At 43.8% G+C, this 16,014-nt stretch overlaps 1 protein-coding gene across 1 annotated transcript in view; it reads right to left on the bottom strand.

Annotated features, from left to right (window-relative positions):
* MEDAG (mesenteric estrogen dependent adipogenesis) overlaps window positions 1-14,770 on the bottom strand; it is a 116,912-nt gene extending 102,142 nt beyond the window's left edge. Inside the window, exon 1 of the mRNA XM_063951754.1 lies at window positions 14,365-14,770. Coding sequence (XP_063807824.1) covers window positions 14,365-14,597 — 233 coding nt within the window. The 5' untranslated portion in view covers window positions 14,598-14,770. The remainder of the gene's footprint in view (window positions 1-14,364) is intronic.
* Between the last annotated feature and the right edge of the window lie 1,244 nt (window positions 14,771-16,014).

Genomic DNA, 16,014 nt, shown 5'->3' with positions numbered 1-16,014 from the left:
TCTGGATTTACCCCTAGCTGAGGGGCCAAAATCCCATGGAAAAAAAAAATCTCCGGAATTTGCATAAGGGGGCGTGGCCACGCAGGAGCGATTAGGCCACGCCCCCAAACCCACAGCAGGCACAGCAATGAGATAGGGCCCCCCTGTCTCAAGTGCCCTGGGCCCCCCGGACTCATAATCCGCCCCTGGGGGCATGCCAGCAGCTCACAGAGCGCTGGGCATGCCCCCTCACTGATGAAAATGGGGGCCCTCCGGTGAAGCCACGCCCCTTTTCGTTGGCCATGCCCCTTTTCGCCGCATGTGTGTCCCTCCTGCCTGAAGAAAGCTGGTAGGTATGCACCCCTGCCTGTGCCATGCCCATACCATCTGCTTCTGCTCCTAGTCTCCTATAGATTTGCCCAGATCTGTGACTCATTTGACTAACTCCGCCCAGTGTTGTGACTCCGCCCAGCGTTAGCAAATGAGTCACAAAGTCACAGATCTGGGCTATTATATAGGAGATATCTCTGCGCCTAAATTTATGTGCCCCTCCTCTCTTTTTTACCCTCTATTGCACCTGTATACTGCAGGTGAGAGCTTGGGGAGCGTCCTTCCAGCGGAGCTGTGAAGAGAAAATGGCGCTGGTGTGCTGAGGAAGAAGGCCCCGCCCCCTCAGCGGAGGGCTTCTGTCCCGCTTCTCATGTGTAAAAATGGCGGGGGCTCGCACATATATACAGTACCTGACTGTATATATGTATACTTTTGCCATCAGGTATCTTAATTGCTGCCCAGGGCGCCCCCCCCTGCGCTCTGCACCCTACAGTGACCGGAGTGTGTGGGTGTGCTGCGGGAGCAATGGCGCACAGCTGCAGTGCTGTGCGCTACCTTAAGTGAAGACAGGAGTCTTCTGCCGCCGATTTCGATGTCTTCTTGCTTCTGCTGCTTCTGTACTTCTGGCTCTGCGAGGGGGACGGCGGCGCGGCTCCGGGAACGGACGATCAAGGTTAGGTACCTGTGTTCGATCCCTCTGGAGCTAATGGTGTCCAGTAGCCTAAGAAGCGCAACTTAGCTGCAGTGAGTAGGTTTGCTACTCTCCCCTCAGTCCCACGTAGCAGAGAGTCTGTTGCCAGCAGAAGCTCTCTGAAAATAAAAAACCTGACAAAATACTTTCTTTTCTAGCAAGCTCAGGAGAGCCCACTAGGAGCACCCAGCTCTGGCCGGGCACAGATTCTAACTGAGGTCTGGAGGAGGGGCATAGAGGGAGGAGCCAGTGCACACCAGATAGTACTGAATCTTTCTTTAGAGTGCCCAGTCTCCTGCGGAGCCCGTCTATTCCCCATGGTCCTTACGGAGTCCCCAGCATCCACTAGGACGTTAGAGAAATATTACATATAAAGAACATACAGACTCCACACATAAGTCGCTATACTTGCAAATACGCGCAGCGAGCACAGCAATGTATGGTAACACACGCATTTACACGGACATGCCACAGAGATGGATTCGACACTTATTTCATACAGTACATAATTATAATAATATCAAGCGCCAGATATCATAATGATTTAAAATTATATAATGGAGTAATGTCATGTATGTGTATTATTGGAACGAAGCAAGATAGACCTGTCATATTTGGTATTAAAGCAAGCAGATTAATGTGTAGATTAATTTGATACTTGTTATTAAGTTGTAGGACATTGCAACAAATAGTTATGATTAAATGTATGAAAGCTAAAGTCATTTTTATTAGAACAATAGACATTCCAAACAGGTGGTGGACAGGAAACTCAGTCCAGCCCTTTGGATGTCTTCAAGGCTGAACCTGTTTAGCATACGAATAGACCAGTGACTCATCATGAATGAGAAAGTTCCCTCCCTTAAACTAGATAACACATTACAGAGACACACAGGAGGGAGTTGCTGTTTTGTCCCAGACGATGATGGAGGTGCTTCTAGACCAGTTCCTGCATGATTTTACAGAGAGAGAGAGAGTGATATGGAGGGACGAATTTATATGAGAAAGATATGGTAATTGTATCGCTGGCCTGTAACTGTATGTATTAACTGCTTACTGTATAAATTGTAACCATGTAACTATATGTATACTGTACATTGTGATATATTGAATACATATCCTTTTAATAACAAATATATACATCAATGAGCTTTGGGACTCCGATAATGTGTGGGTGTATTGTTTTCTCTTATGGGATGCAGTGATTTGCGATGTATAGCGCACATTCATGGCACATGGTAATAAGATGTGCAGGCGTTTACAATATATATTAGAGCGGGCATTTTAAATATTTGTTAGAAAGCAATTTGGTATTTACAGATAGGGGCTCGTCCGGGATATCACGGTCTTAATGATGCACTGTACATTACAAACGCGACGCTGTGGTCGATCAGCTTGTGGTGGACGCATCGTGACGCTGAGAAAATCATATCCGTGTGTTCTGTTGTGTTATCAGTAAGCCGATGATATGAAAAATTCAAGGGACAATGTGTTTCTCATAATATTTAAAATGCTAAAATGTATTTTTATTGTTGCAAAACAAAGTTCAAATAAGTCATATTGTGTTTGATTCAGATTGGACTGTTTATCTGTTAAGTAGATTTAAAAGTACATTTAAAAGTTGCTGCATAGCCTTGATATAGTTTTTTTTTAAAACTCAGGCCTAAAATAACTTCTGGTGCTTGTATGATTTGTGATTTCTTTGTGACAAAGGAAGCCGCATGCTCTGTCCTCCATTTTGGACTAACCACATGGCCTGTCCACCATCTTGTGTAAACCTCATGGATGTGGAAGGGGGAGGAGCAGTGGCCATTTTAGGAAGGTCATTTTCTAAATAGCTGATTTTCAGTCTGCTCAGAACAATCAGTTTCCTTTGTCACATCAAGCACCATTTATGAGTTACCAATGCATTTATTTAACCCATGCCATAGTCAATTACAAATAGTTTCAATTGGGCCTAGTGAGAGTAAATGGTGAGATAAATGCTTGGCTTGGTGTAAGAAATTGCACACACAAAAAAAAAGAAAAAATACTTTTTTCTTCTTCTTCTTTCCCAGGATTTAGTTAACTTTCTGTTTGCTATAAGATAGGCATTGAAATGTTAATTAACTGGTTCAACCACTAGTACAGGCAGGCAAAACATCTTTGATATGCAAATTAGAAGCACTGAATGGGTGAATGAGACTCATAGGAGGCCAGTAAATTTTATATATATATATATATATATATATATATATATATATATAATATTATTATAATTATGTGTATATTTATATCAGTGTATGTTCTGCAAGATAGCTATCCAATCTGAATCATATCATTTAAATTATAGATTATTGCAGTCATAGATCTGTGTGAAATCAGATACATTTGTTTGCTATACAGATACATTTTAAATAAATGTATTTAAGAGAGTAATTATAGACATGAAACGCAGTTCTGACCCGGTTGTTAAGAAAAAAAAACTGGGTGCTGTGTTAAGTGAGCGATTATAGTTAGTATTGCTCACATTTATAGAGTTGTGTGATTTGTTTTATTGTGTACGCACATTGGTACACGTGGTACGGAACGTGAGGACAGCGTACAAAAACGTGCATGTGGCGCAAGGCCGCACACGTGGCATAGGGGTACGCACAGTTGCGTAATTACGCAAGCTTGCGTAGGGTTGTGTGCGCATAATAAAACCACACGATATTTGTTCAATTAAGGTGGGATAGTAGACATTTAATACAATAGCACATAACTATCCGATTTCAGAAGCAGGTTACTCTTAATTTAGTTTAAAAACTGTATTGCCTCTGGGGGTAAAGCTGGCAATCAGAACGAGTGAACATTTTCTGTACAGAAAAACAAAGCGTATTTGAGTGAGTGAAAGCGGAGCGAGTGGAGCTGAACCCAGGAACTGAAGTGGTCTAAGTGGCTGGAGTGGTAACACTGGGTTAGTAGAGGCCCAGTGGCGTAGGGTTCGCTACCTTGCGTGATTAGAACTAAGTGGTCTAAGTGATCTGAAGTGGTCTAGGTGTCCCATACAACTAGGTGATCTGGAGTGGTCTAGGCTAGGTGGTCTTCAGCAATCGTAGGGCATATAGATAACTAGTATCTATAGGCTGTGCTATTGCATCGCATGTCTGTTTGTTCTACACAGCACAACGTGATACCATTGTGTCATATGCGCTGTGGAAAGGCATACGCAGACGTGATTGTATAGCCAAAGGGGTTTTTCTTTGATAATGTCGGGAAATCTCCCTGGTGGGCCTTCACTGGAAAGGGTGAAGGATAGTTATCTAATTTCTCTGTTTCTCACCCTACAAACAATTCCAGTTGAAAGATATCGAAAAGGAATTTTTCGCTGCCTCTCTCAGGAAAATATTCCAACAGAACCTACACCGAAAGAAATTACGGTGCTGTAAGGTCTGATAGGAGCCCTAAGTTGGGTACACTGCCTTCGCTATCGACAGTGTATGGTAGTACCGGCCAACATGGCGAGAGTGGGTGGAAGCGCTCGGAGAACTTTCACCGTCACCTTATATTGAGTATTTTGGTATTTGTGGGAATAGCTGAGAAGGCAAGACCCACAAATTATAGGAGCCAGTTGCTCAACTAAGGGACGTATGGTAGCCAGGGTTCAGGCAGAAGAGTGGGGACCGAGAAGGTCAGACTCGGGACCGAGAAGGTCAGAATTGCAGCCGAGAGGGTCAGCAAGGTTTATTATGTGTGGAAAATATGGTCCACACGCTGAAGTTTACTGTGACGAATGGGTACGTATGACTGACAGCGATAGGGTATCATTCCCTAGGGTGGGCAGCTTTGAACCAGAGGTACTGCAGAATGTAGGTATTAAAATATGTCCGATAAAATCCAGAAAACAAAGGGTCAGACATACAAATTGTTTAAACCTGTGACAGCAAGAGGGGTTGGTGAATTTGATCCTAAGGTATTGCAGATGGTATGTCCAACCAAAGTCATATAAGACAAGAATGGAAATATAAGAACTGTTTGAACTTATAGCAACAATAAACAAGTAGGAAAATAAAAGAGAATGCAAGTACACCGCCATTTGTAGATGTGGAAGCAGTTACGGCCAGCATTCAAACTATAGAAAATAATAAGAATATGAAAAATGACTGTAACCTATATATGTACTAATGAATGTTGAAGTTTATTTAGGAGGAGAAGGTGACCTGATTGTTTTCAGCCATTTCTCATGAACTCAGAGGAGTATCCAACCGGTAAAAGAAGAGCAGTAGCCTGTGGGGGAAGTGGCTAAGACCAGTGGAACGGGTAAGTATGGTATTATTTGTGTACATCTATAGTAAAACCCAAAAAATAAAACAAAAATCAAGAAAGTAACGTCAGAAATGGAGAAAAACCTGTCCGCACATTAGTATTTGCCAGTAGGAAAGCGGACAGAGACAGGGTAACCCCCGGGTATTTCTTTCAGTTACCATATAAGAAGTATTCATTCCTAGTAATGCCCCTAGTCAAGATGAGCTCGGAAATGTTTGTTGGACCATGTACAGACCCTTAATAAGGGATGAGAAGGATTGAATGAATACTTCGCATGACCTAGAAGCTTGTTACAATTTTCATTTTTTTTTTGTCTTTTGCAGTAATAGAAAACTCTCCATCTGGATAAGATCACTGGTAAACACTAATTCGGCAAAGGGGAGGTGGCTGTCTCTGTGTTAATGGACGGGCTCAATAAGGCATTGAGGGCAGGGTGCAGACTTCTTTGCAAAATTGGAAAGGGGTCACAGTAGCTAATCTTAGAAAGTGTGCTATTGAACATCACAAGAATAGTGCTAGGCGCAGAGACCAACAGGTGGAGAGGTTGAGGACGGTAAGTATACTAGCACATACAGGAAAGACACATCAGTCCAAACCCCAGATCCCTAATGGTCAATAATATGTTACACTTGTAGGAAGGAAGGGCATTTGTAGGAGTAGTCGGACACATAGTCAATATAGACCCCCTAGACAGAAAACACAAGCAACATTATTAAACACATAGACGGGACCAAGGGACATATAGGGGGTAATTCCAAGTTGATCGCAGCAGGACATTTTTTAGCAATTGGGCAAAACCATGTGCACTGCAGGGGGGGGCAGATATAACATTTGCAGAGAGAGTTAGATTTGGGTGGGTTATTTTGTTTCTGTGCAGGGTAAATACTGGCTGCTTTATTATTACACTGCAATTTAGATTGCAGATTGAATTCACCCCACCCAAATCTAACTCTCTCTGCACATGTTATATCTGCCTCCCCTGCAGTGCACATGGTTTTGCCCAATTGCTAACAAAGTTCCTGCTGCGATCAACTCAGAATTACCCCCATAGTAAGGAATCATAAGCCATATAGAAAACACAGATTTGGTTAATGGGAAGAACGGAATAAATGCAACTTTACCCTTTTGACAAAACTTGCTGGGGTTAAGATGAGGCCTCTAAACTGTTGCTTCTTTCTCTAGCAGAAATGGCCCCTGATTAACTTAACAGGAGTTTTGTTAGAGATGGTATACATATAGCGTGCTCCCGCCCAGGAAGCACAAAGTATGTTGGATACCCACGAAGACTAATGTTGCATTTCATGGTTCTAGATTCATGTCCATCACAGGTAGAGGAAATTATCTCACAGATACCGGGTTCCCTATGAACTTAGGATGGACAGGACACTGGATTGATGGCTGGGATAGTCCCAATAGCGATACGATAAACACAGAATTTTTTTAAGGGGAGTAGACCAAGTAGAGAATCACTTCCCCGTAGCGCCCAATCCAGTTGTCAAATTTTTATAAAATCTTCTCCACCTCTACAAACTCATCTGTCACCAACCTCTATTCTGTTTCTCTACAGTTTCCTCTTCATCTTTTGCGTTCACACAGGGTGGTACAATACATGGACGCAAGTACAGTTCAAACTCCATATGCCTAGGTCCTTCAGAGTTCTGCCCAAACCCAGTATATCTCAACAGCACGATAACACCAGTATTACTGCAGTGTGCCTTGTCATGCACAAAGGGTGGAGGAAGGATGAGAATACTGGTGAAGGGAAATTTTGTATAGACACTTATATGCCTGTTGGTGAATGGCAAACCTGACATTTTTCTTTTTCATTTTCTCCTTCTTTCTCTCCTCTAGAGATGTTTTTTTTTTCTTTTTTTTTGAGTTATGCTCATGATACTCTACATTGCAAACACACAACAGTTAAATTAAGATACAAATTTGTGTTCCCTACAGGAAAAGGAGGTCTGGAAGTCAAAGGGGTATGGTTAGGAGTCCCCAGGACTCTGGAGTGGTGCACACGGTAAGCCAGTGGCCCCCAGAGCATATCTCCCAAGCCTAGCTGAGGCGGCATATGGTCTGACTCACCTAGGGTAAGGAAGGTATGTGCAAGCTGGTAAGAGCCTACTGGAGTGCACCAGGGTTTTCTTCTCATGCAGGTGAGAAAGCAATGACCTGTCTTACTTGCTTGAGGAAGAATATTGGTAAGGCAATACCAACAGAGCTATCCCACATCCCTCCTGCAGACGGATCTTTTCAGGAAATACAAATCGACTTCGTACAGTTAACACCCTTTGGGAATTATTGTTATGTATTGGTGTGCACTGATGTTTTCTCAAACTGGGTAGAGGCATTTCCTGCCGCCACGGATGCTGCTGTGTTTATCGCAAAGAAAAAATTGAGCAGAAATGTGTGTGTAGATAATGGTACCCCTAGAAGTAGGAGCAAAGCTTGAAATTGTACTATTGTGATCACAGATACTGCCACTAGTATTATGTAGCATCGGAACCACTCCCAGATCTTCACTTAACGAATCACCCTCTTCGAAATTTGTTTTTGTTTTGGTATTTGTGTTTTTTTGTTGTTGTTTTTGGAAGACACCAATGAGGTGACAGTACAGTACCTTATTGAGATGAGCCAGCATTTGAGAACTTGACAAAAGAACTTGAAACTGTTGATTGCTGGTATGCCAAATACTAACTGTCTTGATTGTGAACCAAGAGACTGTGTGATTGTTCTTACGCTCAGGTTGCCTAATAGACAGGTGGGAAGGACCCTACCAAGTTTTGTTGACAGCACTACCCCAGTGAAAGTAGCCGAGAGAGAGACTTGGGTCCACGATTCCCATTGCAGGAAAGTCGGTAGTCCAGAAGGAACTCGTAAATGGAGTGAGATCGCAAAAGTATCACCAGAGACTCTGTTCCGTGAAGACTGAGAGGCGGCACTGTTGAACACTACCTGAGCGTACTAAAGGATTGCAGAAAGACTAGTCATTGTAATTGATTTGTTATGAACAAGAGTTGTTTTGTTCTATTTCTCTTTTCTCTCTTTCCCGCTGACAAACATTTTTTTTCAGGACATTCTATTTTTGCGATGTTTTTTTATGCGGAGTCGAGTGTGGGACCGGAACTGGTTCTGGAGGAAGGAGTGATTTCCTTATAGGATCCCAGGATTAGCCGATCAGTTTGTTAAAACCAGAGAAAAAATCAAAGGTCTAGTAGTTATGGAGTTCGGAGGTAATCAGGAACAATCAGACAATGGCTATTCACACATTGCAGATAAAGAGCTCATTAATATATGTGGAAGGAAGGTTTATGAGTGGCTCTCCCCGAACTCCGAAGGTTTATGTTATTTAGGAAGGACACTACTTATAACCCTTGTTCAATTATTAAACAGACCTAGCATACGTTCCAGAAATGGAAACAATGTTCCGAAAATGATAGGAATATGTAGATCATGAAAACTTTATATGTCACTTTCACGATTTGTTTGTGTCTTTTTCATCTACCCAGCAGAACCTCAATTGAATCCAAACATCAGTGTACAAAGACGTAGGTACATGTATGTGTGAAATGTTCGTCGCAAATCAGACATTATAGGCCAAAGCACTGTCCCAGCATACGCTATAAGTTGAATGTTGTCCCACACCCAACCAGTGGTCCCGTGACCGCCGATTGCATATAGAAGATGTCTCGTCCTCCTCCCTGTCTTCCCCAAATATAGTCAAGTGTCTGATTTGCAAAATTAATACAGACTTGTGTCTAGGTCACCGATTATTGTCTGAAATTTTTTTTTCTTATGTTAATAATTGATGGCAGTTATTGTTTACTGCCAAGGGGTGGACTGTCGAAGTCAAAAATATTAGATAGAAAAAAACATACAGACTCCACACATATAAGTCGCTATACTTGCATACGCGCAGCGAGCACAGCATTATATGGTAATACACGCATTTACACGGACATGCCACAGAGATGGATTCAACACTTATTTCATACAGTACATAATTATAATAATATCAAGCGCCAGACATCATAATGATTTAAAATTATATAACGGAGTAATGTCATGTATGTGTATTATTGAAACGAAGCAAGATAGACCTGTCATATTTGGTATTAAAGCAAGCAGATTAATGTGTAGATTCATTTGATACTTGTTATTAAGTTGTAGGACATTGCAACAAATAGTTATGATTAAATGTATGAAAGCTAAAGTCATTTTTATTAGAACAATAGACATTCCAAACAGGTGGTGGACAGGAAACTCAGTCCAGCCCTTTGGATGTCTTCAAGGCTGAACATGTTTAGCATACGAATAGACCAGTGACTCATCATGAATGAGAAAGTTCCCTCCCTTAAACTAGATAACACATTACAGAGACACACAGGAGGGAGTTGCTGTTTTATCCCAGACGATGATGGAGGTGCTTCTAGACCAGTTCCTGCATGATTTTACAGAGAGAGAGAGAGAGTGATATGGAGGGACGAGTTTATATGAGAAAGATATGGTAATTGTATCGCTGGCCTGTAACTGTATGTATTAACTGCTTACTGTATAAATTGTAACCATGTAACTATATGTATACTGTACATTGTGATATATTGAATACATATCCTTTTAATAACAAATATATACATCAATGAGCTTTGGAACTCAGATAATGTGTGGGTGTATTGTTTTCTCTTATGGGATGCAGTGTTTTGCGATGTATAGCGCACATTCATGGCACATGGTAATAAGATGTGCAGGCGTTTACAATATATATTAGAGCGGGCATTTTAAATATTTGTTAGAAAGCAATTTGGTATTTACAGATAATTAAAGCTAGGTACACATTTACCTGAGCAGTCGATTCAGGTAAGCATATACACTTACCGATCAGCCACTCGATATGTCGAGTACATGGGATATGGGAGTACAACTGCATTTGCCCACCCAGCTTTGACATCAGTCCCTGCAGCCAGAGAACGGGCAGTAACAGGACCTTCCATACACACAGCCAATATGACGTTGTTCACAGACATATCGGGTATACACACCCTGCCGACCCACTAGCGATATATTCGCTCTAATGGATGATTATATATCGCCCAGTGTGTACCCAGCATAAGGTTCCTAAACATTAAAGATAAAAAATAAATAATTAATAATATAAGAATATTCCTTCTTTCATTTTAATTATCATTTTTTCTCCTCTTCTTAAAATGATCTCATTAGAATGGTCAATGCCAAAAAAGACGTCTGTAGTCAGTGACTGCCAATAAGTAATGGACCTGACATTCTTAAATCAGCATATTGCAACAGTCACCACTAGAGACACAATTTTTATTTATATAAACAACGGCTGAAAATTACTTAAAAATCTCTTTTCAGTTTCAGTCTGTACACATTACTCTTTCTATCCTGCAAAAGCGTAAACTAATTTAACTAATGATAACCTGAATAGCCCCCGTACAATCTTCACTTAACATCCCACATTGAGAGTTAGACTTTAAGACAGCTCACCAATTGGCATGGACCGTATGAATGACATCATTCTTGGTTATGCCAGAGACTTCTTACAGACACAGTGCACAAGTTTCCGGCAAGCAGCACAGAACGTAAAGGAACAGTCATGTCACTGTACCAGCTGGAGGCCAGTGAATAAGTTGTAGTAATAATAACAATAATAATAATAACTAGATAATGTGTCCGGTTTCAACCGGGTAAAGGTTTGCTGGGAGGAACATTTTACCCCTTTTCACCCCCTTAGGAGAAATCCCTGCTTAGTGGGTGGCTGCAAATAACTGTCACAGTTTCCAGACCATCCAGCAGGTCACATGTTTCAGGTCACCCAGCAGGTGCACAGGGAGAGTTCACAAACTGTCACATTTTCCAGAGCACAATGGTGATGCATTGTAAATGGAAGGCGGACATTTTTTTGCCACATAACTCTGAAATGAAGCAACAAATTACAACGCCAATATTTCTCTGAAAACCTACAGACCAAGACTTTTACGATGTGTCCTGCTTAGAAAACGGCATCATAGAAATACTGTATGTCATTCATAAAGGTCGTCCTTCTGCTATTAATATATAGGATGTGGACAATCAGAATGCTGACATATTTGGTCAGAATGTCAACAGGTCCACAACATGGATCCAGTCAGGATCTCGGCATTCAGGATCCTAGCAGTCAGAATACAGACGCCAGAATCCCGACACTGCTCAGTATGCCAGTGCCGGGATCCCGACATGCATCGCAATGCCAGCGGCAGAATCCCAAATGAAGGACTGCTGGCACTGCACACAAGTAAGCTGCGGTGGGGTTGGGGAGGTTAGGTTTAGGCTGCGGGGGTAGGGTTAGGGGTTGGTTGTGTGTGTGTGGGGGGGGGATTAGGGTTAGGCTGAAGGGGAGAGAGGGTTAGGTTTAAGCTACGGGGATGGGGGTTAGGGTTAGGCACCACCGGGGAGGGTTAAGGTTAGGCTTCGGGGGAGGGAGAGTTATGGTCAGGCTGCGAGAAAGGTGGGTTAGGGTTGGGAAGTTTAGGGATTAGGTCTGGCATACTTACCTACTAGGTGTCAGGTTCCTACTAGCTGTCGGGATTTGACTGCCGCATCCCAGGTACCGGGATCCCGATACCATACCCCATAATATTATGCATGTCTACATTATGAACATATCAGTGTTAGGGTTACAGTAAAGTAGTTCCATCGACATGCATAATGTCAGTATTTAAAAAATGTCAACATTATGTCAGTATCACCAGTTGGACAACATCGAGTGTCGGCATTCTGAACGTCTGACGTCTGGGTGTGGTATACATACTAACAAGTATCCCAAACCCATTAAAGTTGCACTGCCACCTTAATATTCTACCTCTTTCACACCACACAAATGACCCAGTATTGACCCGGTATATTGCCGAGTCCCCACGGGTCGCTGTGCGGTGTGAAAGGGCCAGTCCCGAATTCCTGGGATTCCCAGGGCTATTCCCGGGCTATTACCAGGTCAGGTGCAGTGTGAATGGATTTCCTGGGTCGATGCCCCCGATGGCAGCTCCTCAGGGTCCAATGCCGGGTTGCCACCGGGAAGGACCCGTTTCCGATTCCCGGGTGCGACCCGGCATTAGCGATCTGAAAGCGGTATCACTGAGCTTATGATGACACTAGCAGGAGGCCCATGAGTTGCTCCATGCCGGGAGATTTTTGGGGATTACCATCGGTTTTGTAATTAACTTAATTCTATTGTTGTTTAGAAATGGACAATTATTAATATGGAAGACGTATACACAATAACAATAGAGTATAATTAATAATTACTTTGCTAGTCTGTAATACATATAGGTTGGTACTAAGAGTATCATTATAAATGGGACGGCATGTACTTGGTTCCCAACCCAGAAGCTAGAGGGATCCGTACTGAGGGCGGGATGTACTAACATACATCTCTACCTATCGGGGGGTCATTCCGAGTTGTTCGCTCGTTGCCGATTTTCGCTATATTGCGATTAGTCGCTTACTGCGCATGCGCAAGGTTCGCAGAGCGCATGCGCTTAGTTATTTTACACAAAAGTTAGGTATTTTACTCACGGCATAACAAGGATTTTTCATCGTTCTGGTGATCGTACTGTGATTGACAGGAAGTGGGTGTTTCTGGGCGGAAACTGGCCGTTTTCTGGGCGTGTGCGAAAAAACGTTGCCGTTTCTGGGAAAAACGCGGGAGTGTCTGGGCGAACCCTGGGTGTGTTTGTGACGTCAAACCAGGAACGAAACTGACTGAACTGATCGCAATGGCAGAGTAAGTCTGGAGCTACTCAGAAACTGCTAAGAAATTTCTAGTTGCAATTCTGCTAATCTTTCGTTCGCAATTCTGCTAAGCTAAAATACACTCCCAGTTGCGGCTGCTTAGCGTGTGCAATGCTGCTAAAAGCAGCTAGCAAGCGAACAACTCGGAATGAGGGCCCTCGTACTAACATATGCGATTAGCATCGCAATGTGATGACAGAGGACCTGTGAGAGGGCTGGCAGGGGGTCTCTGTCTGGGGATCCGGTCTGAAGGTCGACACAGTCTAGGTCGACAATGTTTAGGTCGACCACTATAGGTCGACAGTTACTAGGTCGACATGGATGGAAGGTCGACAGGGTTTCTAGGTCGACATGTGCTAGGACGACAGGTCAAAAGGTCGACATGAGTTTTTCACAATTTTTTTCCTTCTTTTTTTGAATTTTTTCATACTTAACAATCCACGGTGACTACGACTGGAACGGTAATCTGTGCCGAGCGAAGCGGTAGCGGTGCGATGCACCTTGCCCGAAGCTCGCGAGCCATGCAAGGGGACACGGTGCACTAATTGGGGTTCCCGGTCACTTTACGAAGAAAACAACACCAAAAAAACCTCATGTCGACCTTTAGACCTGTCAACCTACCACATGTCGACCTAGAAACCCTGTCGATCTTCCATCCATGTCGACCTACTGACTGTCGACCTATAGTGGTTGAACTAAACATTGTCGACCTAGATACTGTCGATTTGATGATCCACACCCCTCTGTCTGGTCCGTCACCTCCCAGCCTCGGGAGGTGGCGTGTGTAGGGATTCCCTGGGCTCCTCCTCCCAACAGCCGGAGGGACAAATGGCTGTGGTGTGGGGTAGGAGGTGGTTGGGGATCGTGGAGCGCACCGGGAGGGTGCAAGGAAGCAGGTGAGGGGGGGTGGAGGTCGGTATGAGTGGCGGAAAGCAGTAAGACGCCCATAGGCTTCTATGGGGTATCGCCATAAAAAGATAGCGATACCCTCCGCATCGATATGCGGGCGGCCGCGGGTTCGTACATTTGAAAAAAATGGGGGGTTTTCTGCATTTTTTTTTGTACATCCCCCCCTGACTATTTTTAAGCAGTTTTATTTTATAATGATTTTTTAAAATAATGACATTTTAGGGTGTGGTAACAAGTCTTACTGACCTAAACTACTTTTTATTATACTAGTATACAATCTGCGACCAGCTCTGCGTTGCACACCATTCTGAAATAACCTGAAGCTAAAGTATAGAATAGGAAAGAATAAAAAAAAAAAGACTGTAACGTTCCAGGCCTGCACTCACCTTTGCAGGTAGTTTCCGATCCTGCACCGACGCCCGTCTATCTGAGCGCTGCCGTCGCTGAACAGGTTGTAGCCGCCTCTGTGGCTAGCGCAGGTCATGGTGCCGCTCTCCAGGCTGAGGTACTGCGGTTGCAACTCCAGCAGCAGCGCTAGCGGCAGAACAGCGATCTCGCAGTTGGCCGTGGTGACGGCGGCCAGTATCTCGGAAGACACGGAGCCGGAGTTTACAGACATTGCTGAGGCAAGTCGCTAGTAAATCGCAGCAGAGGTTGTATATGCAGAGGACTCGGGACGTGTGCGACTGTAGCACTGTACAAAAATACTATTGCAGCTCAGAGGACCGACATGGAGCAGCGGCACTGCCCACACATCCATTGCCAGGACTGGTCACACACCACACCCTCTGTGGCCCTCTCTCCTGCACTGAAGTTTTTACGAACACTTACGAAATATATTTAAAAAAAAAGAATGGAGGATTACATGTGTGTGCTGCAGTGCTATGCAAAATATCACAAGGTGAAGTAGGTCCTAACATTAGTAACTATAGTATAATACAGTTGTGCTTGCAGCTTAATGTGCAGCACAGTTTAATGTATGGCTTCTTCAAGGTAACTGTGAAATGTAGTAAGAAGTGTTCACACTAGGCAGCAACGCACAGGCTCACATTTTTCCACCAAGTACAACAGACTAATGGACACATTGGGGGTAATTCCAAGTTGATCGCAGCAGGAATTTTGTTAGCAGTTGGGCAAAACCATGTGCACTGCAGGGGGGGCAGATATAACACGTGCAGAGAGAGTTAGATTTGGGTGTGGTGTGTTCAATCTGCAATCTAAATTGCAGTGTAAAAATAAAGCAGCCAGTATTTACCCTGCACAGAAACAAAATAACCTACCCAAATCTTACTCTCTCTACACATGTTATATCTGCCTCCCCCGCAGTGCACATGGTTTTGCCCAACTGCTAACAAAATTCCTGCTGCGATCAACTTGGAATTACCCCTATGATGTAATGACCCTAGGGATGGCCATCGACCATCGATGCCGCATAATCATCGATGGTCTCCACACGTTTATTAGTTTTACCATCGATGGCAAGGAATAAAATGTTTTCCTGCCATCAATGGTTGCCGTTGACCCACTGGCGTCAGAAGGGGGTTGCGGGGGGTGCGGCCCGCACCCAGGTGTCACCATCGGAGGGGTGACACCAATATGCCGGCTTCTCCACAGAGACAGGAATCAGGTGCTGCAGTGTAACATTCTCCTGCAGCACCCGACTCCTGTCATAGCGGAGAAGCCGACACTGCATACAGGCAGGTCTCCGGGGCAGCCAGCAATCTCCGTGGATGTTGGGCACGCCTCATGGAGTGATTAAATCAGGGGGCTGTATGTGAAGCCACGCCCCTTCATGCACAAGCCACGCCCACTGTAAGGGATCAACCGCGTTGCCACGCCCCCTTTTCGGCCGCAAGGGGGTTGCCGCACTGGGTATAACTAGTACCAGAGACGCCTCTGCGTTGACCCGATAATTCCCCACACCCTTAAAGTGCAAACTAGGCGATTTTGTAAACAATATCGCTCATTTTTGCCCTCCTGAGTGATATTGCTTACAATATCGCCCAGTGTGTATGCTACCAGTGATGGCTAATGCA

Source organism: Pseudophryne corroboree, chromosome 2 (genome assembly GCF_028390025.1).
Source record: "Pseudophryne corroboree isolate aPseCor3 chromosome 2, aPseCor3.hap2, whole genome shotgun sequence".
Classification (NCBI taxonomy): domain Eukaryota; kingdom Metazoa; phylum Chordata; class Amphibia; order Anura; family Myobatrachidae; genus Pseudophryne; species Pseudophryne corroboree.
Note: the sequence above shows the minus strand (reverse complement) of the source record. Positions and strands in the feature narration are given on the sequence as shown.